At 35.8% G+C, this 14,919-nt stretch overlaps 2 protein-coding genes across 3 annotated transcripts; one reads left to right on the top strand and one right to left on the bottom strand.

The window, feature by feature from the left end:
* Positions 1-1,387: 1,387 nt before the first annotated feature.
* On the top strand, positions 1,388-8,881 carry LOC104246867 (mitogen-activated protein kinase kinase kinase 5-like). Of its 2 annotated transcripts, none has more exons than XR_716084.2 (11): positions 1,388-2,098; positions 4,056-4,667; positions 4,747-4,834; positions 5,198-5,260; positions 5,351-5,514; positions 5,876-5,951; positions 7,236-7,295; positions 7,377-7,502; positions 7,681-7,828; positions 8,095-8,183; positions 8,384-8,523. XR_716084.2 is itself a non-coding variant. In XM_009802761.2 (11 exons), the coding sequence occupies exons 1-11, from the start codon at positions 1,719-1,721 to the stop codon at positions 8,616-8,618; spliced, it is 2,115 nt and encodes a 704-aa protein (XP_009801063.1). In that variant the 5' UTR covers positions 1,389-1,718; the 3' UTR covers positions 8,619-8,881. The 2 variants fall into 2 exon arrangements, 1 of the variants encoding a protein (XP_009801063.1); XM_009802761.2 differs by having other exon boundaries at positions 1,389-2,098; positions 7,681-7,902; positions 8,384-8,881.
* A 3,316-nt stretch (positions 8,882-12,197) lies between these two features.
* LOC104246864 (protein MIZU-KUSSEI 1) lies at positions 12,198-14,042 on the bottom strand. The gene has a single exon (XM_009802759.2). The coding sequence runs from the start codon at positions 13,936-13,938 to the stop codon at positions 13,141-13,143; it is 798 nt and encodes a 265-aa protein (XP_009801061.1). The 5' UTR covers positions 13,939-14,042; the 3' UTR covers positions 12,198-13,140.
* Positions 14,043-14,919: the final 877 nt, after the last annotated feature.

The raw sequence follows: 14,919 nt of genomic DNA, 5'->3' as shown, positions 1-14,919 counted from the left end.
AATTTTTTTTTAAACTCCATGCCGAGCAAACTACCTCATCTTATATGAAACGAAGGGAGTATCATAGGTTGTCCTTATATTTATTCTATCTGAAAAGTCACTTTGTCATCGAAGTACCAAAAATATGGTATTGTCGTTCTATGAGCTTAGTCATTGAATAAAGTACTCCTTATTCAGAAAGATCTCATTCATTCTTTTTCGGCGCGAATTCGAATTAGTCGATCTCAAAATAGTTCCCAAAGGACAAATCTTTTTGAACATCAACAAAGTGTTATTCGACCCAAAACGTGCTAGAAACACCAAATTTGGATGGTGTCCATATATAGTGATGTGTCCCACGTCCAACTAACGCTAACTAACTAGGTGTAACAACTTGTACTTGTTTAAACAATCTCAAAAGTTTTATACCAGAACTATGAATAAACAAAACGTAATCCCCTTAAGCAATATGATATTCTTCAAAAAGATACCTATATAATCCGTACAATATGGTTTTTGGACTATTCAATATAAAAAGTTAAAAACCCAAACGGTGACTCATGGTTCCATTTACCCTTAATGAGATGTTTTTATAGCCACACAAATATCATGGTCCCACAAACCTTTTACCCCTTAAGCTTTTAAGACCACAAGTTTTAATTTTTTTTTAAACTCCATGCCGAGCAAACTACCTCATCTTATATGAAACGAAGGGAGTATCATAGGTTGTCCTTATATTTATTCTATCTGAAAAGTCACTTTGTCATCGAAGTACCAAAAATATGGTATTGTCGTTCTATGAGCTTAGTCATTGAATAAAGTACTCCTTATTCAGAAAGATCTCATTCATTCTTTTTCGGCGCGAATTCGAATTAGTCGATCTCAAAATAGTTCCCAAAGGACAAATCTTTTTGAACATCAACAAAGTGTTATTCGACCCAAAACGTGCTAGAAACACCAAATTTGGATGGTGTCCATATATAGTGATGTGTCCCACGTCCAACTAACGCTAACTAACTAGGTGTAACAACTTGTACTTGTTTAAACAATCTCAAAAGTTTTATACCAGAACTATGAATAAACAAAACGTAATCCCCTTAAGCAATATGATATTCTTCAAAAAGATACCTATATAATCCGTACAATATGGTTTTTGGACTATTCAATATAAAAAGTTAAAAACCCAAACGGTGACTCATGGCTGGCTGACTTCACTGACATGATGTCGTTCTTATAAAGCCCTACGTGTGAGTTTTTCTATTTTCACACGGCTATTTATACTTGTCAACCTTGACATCGTAGAATAGAAAAAAAAATTCTCTTTTCTATGTTCACACACGTACACAAATATTATACTTTTACTGACAAATTGACTTTATACCAAAAAGAAACAAAATAAGATATCGTGTTTCTGACTTCCAATTACATACAAGTACACTTACAAATTCAAACATTTGACAAAAATAAGAATTGAGTTTTCGTAGTATATGTGCCTGCAAGAGACGACTCTATAGTTTCTTGAACAACAATACCACATACCCTTTAACCCCCACAATCCCATCAGCCATTCTTGAGGAGTTTCAATGGCCTAAATCCCACAACCCCACAAACAATTCTTGACATGTCTTTAGTACAAGAAGCATATTAATTGATTGTTTTCGGCTCGATCCATCAGTACATATTATACTCATTCTGAATCCACTGAGTCTAAATCCTGAATTCCCGTCTCACGAATTGAAATGCCATTTTCAAGAAAAGCATTTTCACTCTTTTCTAGTTCTTCTGGTTCTACTTCTCCTTCTGAATCTCCTAACGCCCGAAAAATTTATGGAGGTGGAAGACGGCTTACTCGGGTGCGCAAATTGAGACATGTTGGTGATGATGAGGTTGATTTGCAGCACACGAATTTTCATCCTTTTGTTGTTGATGAACGTTCGAAATCTATGCCAGTTTCTCCTGATAACTACAAGAATTCTGGGTCTCGGTCTTTTCAGCAGTCTTGTCACTGGTCCAAATCCGCCGAGCCTCAACCTTTGCCGCTTCCTGAGCTCAATTCTGCTCCAAAACAGAATTTGCTTTCCATAGTCCAGGGGGATGCTTCAAATCCTGCTGTCATAAGGTCACTTCTTTTTAATTTCTGTCACTATTTTTGCTTTTGATGAGGAAAGGTTTTCAATTTCGATCAATCAATCAACTAAGGTTGAAGCTGATTTATATGTCCGGATACAAGTGCCGAAACTAAGGACCCGTTTGGCCATAGATTTTGTCAAAATACAAGTGCCGAAACTAAGTGGGCGTTTGGACATAAGAATTTTAAAATTCCAAAACAGGGTGAAATTTTTTTAAGTGAAAATGGTATTTGAAATTTAGAGTTGTGTTTGGACATGAATATAATTTTGGGTTGTTTTTTTAAGGTTTGTGAGTGTTTTGAGTGAAAATTTTGAAAAACAGCTTTTTTGGAATTTTTCAAATTTTCGAAAATTTGCAAAATACATCTTCAAGCGAAAATTGGAAATGTTATAAACAAATGCAGATTTCGAAAAAAAGTGAAAATTTTTTGGGAAAAAGGAAAAAATTTCTTATGTCGAAATGGGACTGTTAAAACTACTATAATACCCTTAATGTTATTCACAAAAAATTGATACAAATAGAATGGGGAGAAATTAGGGGTTTTGTTTTGACGATAGCATTTCAGAGTTAATAAGATATATTAAGGATGTAAAATCTTAGTCAAACCAAAAGTGATTATAAGCTGGAATGTCATAAGTTGGAGGTAACCAACTTACGACTTTTGACTGAATTTTGACTTATAAGCTAAGTTGCTCGAACTCGGGTACGGGTGTCCGATACAGTGCAGATCTAGAGGTAGAATATTTCATGATCTAAATTTTCAGATTTGGGGGATGCGAATCTAGGTATAGATACAGGTGCGCAAGGATTCAACTAAAATAATTCAAATATCTAAAAATATGTCTAAATTATGAGACACTATGTGAAATACTTACAAGGTATTCGAAGAATAGAAAATATTGGTCAAGAGGAGCAGTCGAGGAGATAAAAGGAAACACAGAAATTTCTATATGTAAGGTATTCTATTTTCATTAATTCCACCCTAACTTTTGTTTTGATTTTAGAAATTATTGCTTCTGTCTCGAATTTCTCTGTGGATTTTGGTCAAAGTATCCAAAAATGGTTGACCAAATCCGGTACGGATCCCACACCCATCTCTACACCTACACCTACATCGTGTCGACATGGGTGCGGCACCGAAAGTGAAGAGTCAGAGAAACTTAGCTTATAAGCACATTTTTGGTGCTACTAACCGTGTCTATAAACATAAAAGTGATCACAAACTGATTTGACCAACTTATAAGCTTAACTAAACACCTTCCTAGTTGTTATGTTCACTCAATTCTACTTAAACCAATTTTTCCTTTCTAATACTAGTAAATAATATATCTGATAAAACAAATAAGACACTTCCAATGCTAAGAGGATTATCATGTATTAACAGTTTTTGCACTAATGTCAGTTTATTATAACCATCATATTCTTTTCCAGATTTCGAATTAGGTATATTAAACTCATGTAGGTGGAGTTAAGAAGTTTTTTCACTTTATCCTTGCCAGCATTATGTCGAGGGCATGTTGTAGGTTATTGGTTGGTGTTTGAATCTGCTCATGCACCACATTTGTATTTGTGTTAACTTACATTATCTGATAGATTTATCATAGTGAAGATTGTGATGCTAATATGACTTTGACAACAATATTTATAATGGGAAGTAGCTGGTCTAACAGCTTCAAAGGCATTGGTTTGGTGTTTCCTGTCGAACCGAATTAATAGAATTCTTGATCCCTTGTGCCTGACTTCTCTTGGTAGAACAATTAATCAGAAATGATCAGTAGCCCCTCCCCCCCGATAATAAAAGGCTTAATAGCAAATGATGGAGGCTGCCGACTGTCTTTAAATAGCAACACTTTAACTTGGACATGATGATTTTGTAAAAACAAACCAAATTACAAGTGTGTCAAACATATTCGCGATGCTGAATGTGAACCCGCTGCATGTTGCAGGGATCCTTCTTATCATGCTCCAGTACAGATGACAAATCCTGTGCATAGAAGATCATCTACTCCATCTTATCGCCGTAGATGTTTCACGCAGGATCCGAATGCTGAAGGTGTTGAAGAGAACTTCAGACTTGATGTCTCCGCTAGAAGTGCTCCAGGCAGCGGTTTTACAAGTCCGAATCTTAGCCCAAAACGATATAACTCAGTAGACCTTTTCCGTCCTACATTTCATCAAGCATCATCAGCTTCAGACATTTCTTTGGATAGACTAGCAGGCTGTCCCATCCAACTTTCAAGTGCAAGGGTTACACAAAGCGCTGATCATTCTCCCCTTAGTAGCCCGACTCTGCGGAATCCAGTCAACAGAACTTGGAATCACCAAAATGGTGCTGTGCATTCACATCACAAATCACTTCCAGAAAGTTCAGTGGGTTGGCCTGAAAGCAATAATGTGCACCCTCTACCACTTCCACCCGGAGTTTCACAACAGCCACAATTACCTACCGGCCATAACAATATGGATCAACCAGATGTTCAATCAGTGAAAGGTCAATGGCAAAAGGGGCGACTTTTAGGGCGTGGTACTTATGGAAGTGTATATGAAGCTACTAATCGGTATGTACCAAAGCTGGATTTCTTTGCTAGTTCCTACTTTGGCTGTCAATTTAACATTGCCTTTTCTCTTCTTATATAGTGAAACTGGTGCTTTGTGTGCGATGAAAGAAGTTGATCTCAATCCAGATGACCCTAAATCTGCTGAATGTATAAAGCAGCTAGAACAGGTTAGTCCTAATGTCCTTCATATAGCATACAAACCTAAAATTGGTCTTTACATTGTAAAATACAAGAAACATGGCCTGAAAAAATATTTTAGAGGCCAAAAGTAAACTGAACTTTAAATTTAAGCATGGAACACACAAATTTTATTTGAAGTCACAGCATTGACTTTTCAAATGGCAGTGATTCTCATTCTACTTGCTTATGCATGATTTTTGGTATTATGTCACAGTAAAATGTTGAGCTTTTATTATGTAATAGCAAATGCTATAAAAGTGCTTTTCACCAGTTAATGCTATGAGATATGGTATAAAGAAATATATTTAGCTAAGATACATTTATTTTGTTGATTTTGTCTTAACTATCAGGAAATAAGAGTGCTCCGGCAGTTAAAGCACCCAAATATTGTTCAATATTACGGAAGTGAAACAGTAAGAAGATATTCTTTCATACTTCATACACCACCTACTTGAATATCTTTTTGGAACGTTTTAATGGATAACATTCTACTGGCTGTTCAGATGGAAGATATCTTTTGCATATATCTGGAATATGTTCACCCAGGATCAATTAATAAGTATGTCCGGGAACATGGTGGAGCTATGACAGAGTCTATAGTTCGAAATTTTACACGGCATATAGTATCAGGGCTGGCTTACTTGCATAGCACTAAGACAATACACAGGTAAATGCCTGGTTTAATGAAGGTGACAATGTTAGTCAATATTAATGATCCATTTACATGATACTAAAACCTAAAAAATAAAGATGCCCATACTTTCAGTTTTTATTTTTTATTTAGGATATGATTGAGGAGCCTTGGCGTAACTGGTAAAGTTGCTGCCATGTGATCAGGAGGTCACGGGTTCGAGCCGTGGAAACAACCTCTTGCAAAAATGCATAGCGGGAGCTTAATGCACCGGGCTGCCCTAGGATATGATTGAGGAATTTCATTGGATTCTTGTCTTATTGACTGGAATGAATGCTTTATCTGGTTCGCTGATATGATCCGAACTCTAATGCATTTGGATGGTTTTGTTGAGTAGGGACATTAAGGGGGCAAATTTGCTTGTTGACGCATGCGGAGTTGTCAAGCTTGCAGACTTCGGATTAGCAAAACATGTACGCCTAGAAATTTCTAAATCTTAATAGAATATGATAAATCTTTCTTTACTTTGTTGTAGTGTTTGAGTTCTCTTGTGAACTCCTATATGTAGTATGAAATGAGTTACATGTTTCAGCTATTGAGGTTGCCAGTTTTGAATGCTTTCTTATTACTGCTTTCCCTCTGTTTCTCCATCATTGATCATTTTGGATGAGGCATAATTGCAACTGGGGCGATCGGATCCTTTAGGAAATATAAAAAGAAAAAAACTTTTTCTACTCCAAAGTAATACAAGCTGCAACATTAGGTGAATACATATTTAGAGTGATCTTAAAGTTAAGATATAAACAATGGAAACTCCATTCACCTTTGTTACCATGGCTCAATATCCATGATCACAAAGTCGTCACCTCCTTCCTTTCCCCTATGGAAGAAGTGAACTGTAAAGGGGGGGGGCTAGTGGAAAGGCCCTCCATCCGTAACGATGAGGTTGCGGGTTGAGTCACCAAGGATGAAAGAGGGAAAAGACACTGTTGGGTCCTTTGGTTGGTGGGGACCATCTCAGAGAAGAGTCTGTTAGGGATTTTTGGGAGTTGGAGAACTCTCAAATCACTCAAATTCTCTTTGAATACAAGTGAGGAAATTATTCTTTATTTCACTCGGCTTGCTTACACAAAATGGCAGGTACTTATAGAACTTTTCTAACATATACCTAGTCTAATACGTCTATCTTATTTATTCCTAGAAGATCTTCCCTAGTTCATGAACAAAATCATACATGCATTTTCATTAATTTCCTAATACGTGAACTAAGTAAATTCATGTACTTGAGATGAATCTAGTTTATATTTTCAACAGAGGTTGGGGGAGGGAGGGACTGAATACTTTACTTGAGATGAATATGTTATCCTCACTCCTCAACCAATTTCATTTCAAATGTCCAGTGGACATTATACTTGATAAAGCAATCTGATACGGTTATACAATCACCATGATATAATTAAGGGACAAATTGTATGATCAATGATGCGAACAATGAGGAACAACTACATTTGAAACAAGCACATGAACTCCAAATATAGTCATATAACATCTCTTGCGGAGGAAGTGATGTAACATGCTTTAGCATACACCAGAACTTGAAAATGTGCCTTTGATGTAGCTGGTTGGTGACATAATTGTCTATCACGTGTTATATGCTGGTTTAGATTCTAGTTACAACGTAAACTTTCTTGCATTTTAATTATTTCAGTCATTTATCATTTATGCAGTATTATGATTCTGCTTCTCTTATTTCTCAGCTCTCAGCGTGTGCAACTGATCTATCTCTGAAAGGGAGCCCTCACTGGATGGCTCCAGAGGTATTCTGAAGCTGCGTTCTATACACTGGCTAGCTGTTTCCTTTTGCTTGTTCTTAAGGTTTTCCTTTTCATTGTGTGCAGGTAATGCAGGCTATGTTACGCAAAGATGCCAATCCAGAGCTTGCCTGTGCTATTGATATATGGAGTCTGGGTTGTACTGTCATTGAGATGTACACTGGACAGCCCCCTTGGAGTGGATTAGACGGGGTAAACTGTTTTAATAAACTTTTATCCATTAGGTTGCCACATAATAGCTTCACAGCCTGAGATGATATAATCATTGGTCAACTGGCCCAATCTCAATGAAGAGGCTGGAAGTCCAATTTTTAGTTATTCCAGTAGTGATGTCTAAAGAAACTGTGTCTGGTTTTTTGTCACGTTTTAGGTGAAAGCTATGTTCAGTGCACTGAACAAATCACCACCTGTACCAGAAACGTTATCTTCGGAAGGAAAGGATTTCCTCAGGTGCTGCTTTCAGAGAAAACCTGCAGATCGGCCGACAGCTCTGTTGCTACTTGAGCATCCTTTCTTAGGTAATACTAGTTCACGTGAGCATAGTGCTACTATTTCAGGTTGCTCAGAAGATTTCTCTAGGATGAAATTACATGTGAGTTTTACAAGCTGTTTAATGTTTAACATATTGGTATTTGATATTGATTTCTCTTTTGTTTATCGAGCTTTTATTAGTTTGATTGTTTTCCTTTCATCATAGTTAGACTTCATCCATTTTCCGTTAATAACGCTTAAATAGTGTTATTCAAGTGGTTTCAATCCATTAACTTTTCATGATATTTTGCAGAGTCCAAAAGACCCAACAAACTTGAGTAAGGAACTTAATCTACTTTCACCAGGAACATCATCTAGGCAAGCAAAATCTCTATGTAACGGGTAATAGTGATTTTCTCGAGTCCTTTTCATTTTCTTTTATAAATGTTTGGTTTCTGTCAACAGTACTCTATATCCTATGAAATCATCTATCATCCTTGTTTTCTGGTATTAACATCGATCGTTCCAATCAATTTGTTTGAGTTGTCTCCATTGACCATGATGCTTATCTTATGCAAAGGGAACTTGTGTTTCTGTTTCAGCGAAACAAGCCACAGATCACATTCTGTAACCTGCGACTACGGAGCAACTTCTCACCACTCTCCTCGTTCTACACTCGAAATGCTTCCTTGTATTTCTTCGCTGGAGCTGAATCCCAGTTCATTTGCAGCTGGCTCCTCAAACAATCCCAATAGTAATTTGCTTCCCGGACCTGAAAACAGAAGTGCTTATGTTTTCAACTGCAGGATTCAAGGAAAGGAAATCCCAAACCTATAACTTTGTGTATAAGATCATAAAGCAAGAAAATATGAAAGAACTTGTGTACATATTAGACTAGGTGAAATAGAGAATACTTGTAATATGTTCTTTCATTTGTGTTCTCGACATCACATGTTTATGTTTAAAGAATGTAAAATGGCTATATTTTGGATGAAGGTAGTAATTCTTTTCATACTTAAAGTTGTAAAGTTAAAGGTAGTAAATTTTGTGTTTAAGGTGTTTTTAACTAACTAATGAGAGACTACTCTGTTGAGATACTATTCACTTTCTTTTCAACAAAATATGCCAAAGATCGATTTAGTACAACTAACATAACACAATGTTGATATGTAAGAGGATGTGAACGTGACCTTTGGCAATTAAATACAATCGACCTTGATATTTTTGGTGTTGAATTTGGGCAATGCATTTAAAGATAAAATATTGACCGCACCAAGGAATTTCTATAATTGTTTTTAAGTCGGTGCATGCATAGTATATATAGCTCATGGTTAGCATCTGGAGTCCTGTGACAAGAGAGTGCCACCGATACTAAAAGGTAAGTTCTATAAAGGAGTGGTTAGATCGGCCATGATGTATGGGGCTGAGTGTTGGCATGTTAAGAACTCACATATCCGGAATATGAAAGTAGCAGAAATGAGGATGTTGAGGTGGATGTGCGGGCACATTAAGATTGATAAGATTAGAAATGATGATATTCGGGAGAAGGTGCACGTGGCCCCCATTGATGACAAGATGCGGGAAGCGAGGCTCAGATGGTTCGGGCATGTTCAGCGGAGAAGCCCAGATGCTCCGGTAAGAAGGTGTGAGCGGCTGGTTGTGGAGGGCATGCGAAGAGGTAGAAGGCAGCCTAAGAAATATTGGAGAGAAGTGATAAGACAGGATATCGCGAGACTTCAGATTTCCGAGGACATGACACTTGATAGGAAGATGTGGAGGTTGAGTATTAGGGTCGTAGGTTAGGAGATATGCGAGTCTTGCTTTACTTCGTACCTTTGTGAGACTAGTCTGGTAGGGTTTTTGTGTAAGATAGCTAGAGACAATGTTGTTTCTTACTATTTCACTTTTCAATACAGGACATATTTACTAGCTAACGCTTTTGCTTTGCATCTTTCTTCTGAATTTCATGTTGTTCCTATTTTTCCTATGATTTTTATGGTGATATTAATATTGTCTCCTTTTGCCTTTTTGTTTTCTTGAGCCGAGGGTCTTCCGGAAACAACCTTTCTACTTCTTCGGAGTAGGAGTAAGGTCTGCGTACACACTACCCTCCCCAGACCCCACTAGTGAGATTTTACTAGATAATGAGAACTTAATTACGTACTAATACATATACATTTATTTCCATAAAAATTTAATTCTCACCCAGCACTATTGTAAAGGTGAATCGGCCCCTTGGCCACGTTAATGCCAAGATTTTGGGTTCACAGTTAAAAGAGTCTTATCCCATCTACGACTGACAGCAAAAGAAGCAGGGCACAGTCGTAATCTAGTTATATGAAAATGAAATCACAACTCATTTGGGAGAAAACAATAACAATAATTACATCTCAATTGGAATTTTTACATTTCTATGCCATATAGGAAACTATATTACCCTCAATGTTTAAGGTTTGATATAATTACATTTAGTATATTTGATTACCAATTATATACCATTAGTGGTTTTTAAGGGTAATTACACTCCTAATTTAATGGTACCGTATATTCCTTTTAATACCACTCCCCTCACGTTTCTCTCTCCAATTCCCACACCCTCACCCACGTTTCCCTCCCACACCCACGATTTCTGTATCAAAATCCCATTATTTCTTCCATAGCCAAGGTTTTGAATTCGAATTTGGGTTTTCAAAAGACATTGTTTGTTTGGATTGGATGTTGTTGCAAAGAATTGAGAATTCTCTCTACGTCTCTCTCTATCTCGCAATCCCAAATTTCAGTAATATAAGAGGAAAGGATAAGAGAGCAGCAATTCCACCATTGACAGCCATTAAAAAGCTTTGAAGCTTTGAATTCTAATTTGGGTTTTTAAAAATCATTATTTGTTTGGATTGGGTGTTGTGTAAATAATTGGGGATATAGTTTGGAGTTTATATATCAATTTTGAGGGGTTTTGGTGAAGATTAGACTTGGTTTTGGCTGAATTTCAGATTTAAACTCGAAGAAGAAGATATGACATACATTATATTGCAGAAATTGTAGATAAATTGTAGAAGAATTGTAGACTATTATTTATTTATTTTTGAGCTTTGTGTTTTTGTGTTAAAAGTTTTGATGAGAACTTGTTATACCACTTCGTCTGTTTTGGAGCTAACTTGTGTAGAGGAGAAGATGTTTTTTAAGTTATATATATTGCTATACCTGTAAATTCAAGAAAGTATGGTTGTATTGTATTTAAAGAGACGTGAATTTGTAGAATAGGTTGAATGTGAGGAATGAGTCAAATAAGACTTACAATGGCTTGTTTTCTACATTTAATCTACACCAAAACTACATATCATTTGAAAAATTAATATGAAAATACAGAATTTCAATGTTTCTACAAATTATCTACAAAATTTCAATGTTTCTGCAAATTATCTACAAAATTTCTTAGAAAGATCTATCCTTCAGCATATTTTTCTGGATTCCATATTTAGCATAGCAGTTTCGTAAGGAGCAACAAGAGCATATAGGAGAATCACAAAATTGTAGCATAATCGGGATTTTTGACATAATTGCGTTTTTTGCAGAAGATTTGTAGAAGTTTTAATCGTTTTTGATTTGTGAAAACAGAAAACAAAACATCTATAATCAGAAAGACTTCTAGCTAGGAAAAGGTAAGACTTAAAGTAAACATATAAATATAGAAACTTAATCGCAAAATAATTGATATATATATATATAGAGAGAGAGAGAGAGATATTTTTTTACTTCCATTATATCAATTTTTTGTTAAATTTGCATGAGTTCTATGAGATTGTAAGCAGGGCGGATCTAGGCCTAAAATATGGGGCACGTGAACCAGGGGTGGAGTCAGCATGTTCCCTTTGAGTTCGACCGAACCCAATAGCTTTGGTTCAAACCCTATATTTATTTTTAAAAATTTATTGAATATGTATAAATTATTCATTTCAAATTCAGTAACTTAAATGATTAGAATCTCCGAACCCATGAACTTCAAATCTTTCAAATCCTGGCTCCGCCAATGACGTGAAACCATGGTCAAACTAGGTATTTTATGTACATATTCTCTAGAATTGGTGTGATATTATCTATTGGCACACATGCTCCAAAAAGACTGAGTGGTTCAAAGATAAGTTATTTACCTTGAAGAACAAGGATCAATTCCCACTTAAAATATTTTTTTTTCTTTTTTTTAGTAGTGCACCCATATTTTAAAAATCCTAAATTCGCCTCTGAATGGGTAAGTCTTTAAAACAAGTTCAAATATAAAATTTTCTTATAAATGCTGCAGTTTTTTCTACCTTTTCTCTTGTTGCAGTGAGAGGGCGAGATTATGAACCTTATGCTGGATACTGCTAGGTAGGAAGCACTTTTGAAATTAAATTAGTAATATCAATGAAGATGTTGCGATTAATCAAATTTGCAGGATAACTCATTCTGCAATTTTGGCAACTTATATAGAAAAAAAACACAAGAAAAGAAAACAAACACACGAAACAAAAGAAAGCAACAAAATTAAAAACAAAAAACAGACGGTTACGTTGCTCATGTTTTGGGCAGCTACTTTTCAAAATATGCCTTAGATGAATTTTTTTCGGTTTCAAAACTTTCGGTACCTGCATCGGGCCTTTACTTATAAATCCGGATTCGTGCAGGGAATCGCTGCCTAATAAAGATGACTCCAAAATCAAGCCTTGAATCTAAGACCTCTAAGCATGAACAAAAGCTACTGGTTCGGCCAAACCCGCATCCAACACTGTGGCTCCGCCCATGCTCATCACTCCACTATAACTCTTGGTAGTGGGCTTGAATGAACCTAACAGACACAGTCATGTACCTGAACTTCTAACGAGAATTGATGTTTCTTTGTTCTTCATTTTCACCTTTCCAAGTTTCAATAATTCCATGTCATCAATTTTCACAATCGGTGCACCTAAGTTTTTTTTTTGAAGTATTATATACGTTAAACACGAAAACTGCAAATTTTCCAAATAAAAAAACTTAACGGATGGTAGAAATCTAGATAAAGTATTTTTTCCCTCTATTTTCGAGGCAAATACAACTCAAACCAATTCATATCACCTTGTGTTCTAGACATTCTACTAACTCTAGAAACAAAATAGAGGGCAAAAGAATTTAATTACCTAAACCTTCAAGGGTTTACGAACCACTGGCTGACTCGACTAATTTGGATTTACGTTTGGAATCTTTACGCAGGAAGTTAAAGCATTTCCTATCAAGAAGCTATGTTTTTCATTATCAGGGCTCAAATCCGAGACCTAATGAAGGAATCCGAACTATCCCATTACACTTCTTGGTGATCTATCATGCAAACTACTATATTCTTTAAGTTTCAATGAACTCTAACAAAGAAAATACTCAATTCTTGGCCAGATGCACCATCAGGATTTATCATGTAAAAAGCTTCTGAATCTTTTGATCCAACCACCCTATCAAATCTTACTCTCATATAAGTCATTTCTCCATCAGCAGCACTCTCTTTCTGATCAGGTGGACAAGGAAGAACACCTGCACCCATTGAAACACCTCTCAGTAGTTGCATAACATGAACTTCATCATCTGTCATATTTTTCCTCCTTATAGAATACCCAAATTTTCTACCATTACAATAAACAGCCCAAACAAACTCCTCCAATACCTTCTTCTTAGGTGTCTTTGTCTCACTTTCAAGAGCCAATCTTACTATATCTGATCCCATTTCTTTGTGAAAAACTCCGGTGAGCATCGGCAACTCGATCACGAAAATGGGAAGACGGTGTGGATCTTCTTGAATAGCTAGACTAACTCTGCCTTTTTTGTAACCAAATAAAGTCCCTGTGGTTGCTTTATCAGTTAACATTGGCTTCCTTGGACGACCTAATAAGGCTACCATTTTGCAACCAGTTGTTAACATGGGAAGGAGTTTAAACATACGAAGAATGCCACCACCACTACTTGAGGATTTTCTACTTTTCTTGGTGTCTCTATTGTTTTTACTACTATGATTCTGATGATGATGATGATTTGTGGTACTAAGTTGGAGCAATGATAATAAGGCAGGGTTTTCCATTTGGTTGAATGGGCTAGAGTATATAGATGACATATTGTGGTGAGTTTGTTTAGGGTTTTGATTCTTGAATTGGAAGGCCATTTCTTGAATAAAGAACTGATCAGAAAGATGAATCTTGATGTATTGCTATTTATAAAGGATTTAAGTTATATATGTGGTTAGTGTATGAATTTGTATTAGTGTTTTTTAACATCATGTAAGCATGTCTTATTTTTCAAGTCATTAATCCAACTATCGCGAACGATTATATGTCGGTATTTTCCTCCGTCCCAGTTTATGTAGCTTTGTTTGACTTGTAATCTAAAAGAGAAACCATAAACTATTGTGTGACTATAAATAATCTCAATAAGGATAAAATAGAAAGTCTAAGTTATATTGTCTCTAAATATAGAAATATAATATTTTTTTGGGGAGAAATTCAAAAATAGCCAGATTTACAAATGATCATTCAAAATTGCCACAGTTTCAAAAATTATCGAAATGCCACTTTTCATGTAAGGAAAAATCTGAACGAAAACACTGTTCAAAATACGAAATTATACTGGATTTCCAGTAAAATATACCGGTCCAACCTAATATACTGGAGATTGGAGCATCAGTGCTCTAGTCTCAAGTATATTATACTGGAACTTTTCGCGTGTTGGAGTTCCAGCATAATATGCTGGAAGTTCATACACAGGTGCACTGATCTCCAGTATATTATGCTGGAACTTTCTGTGTTGCAGCAAAATAGTGGCTATTTTTTAATGACTTTGCAAATGCTGACTATTTTTAATGATCAGTCCGAAAACTAGCTAGTCCGTGCTATTTTTATATTCTTTTGTGGTAGCAGATGTAGCATTATAGCCATGAGTTCAATTGAGCCTGTAACTTTCGAAGCGGTGCATAAATTTAGAGATGTGTAAACATCCATAAATTATAAGAAATAGTAGATATGAATCCATAACTATAAGAATATAATGGGTTCAATGTTAAAAACGTTAAATGTTGAACCTATAAAATTTAAATGCTCGATTGCCTCTATTCTTTTGGACATAATAAAAATAAAAGTATAACATATAA

Source organism: Nicotiana sylvestris, chromosome 10 (genome assembly GCF_000393655.2).
Source record: "Nicotiana sylvestris chromosome 10, ASM39365v2, whole genome shotgun sequence".
NCBI lineage: Eukaryota > Viridiplantae > Streptophyta > Magnoliopsida > Solanales > Solanaceae > Nicotiana > Nicotiana sylvestris.
The sequence above is the reverse complement of the archived record's forward strand: the minus strand, read 5'-3'. Positions and strand labels throughout refer to the sequence as shown.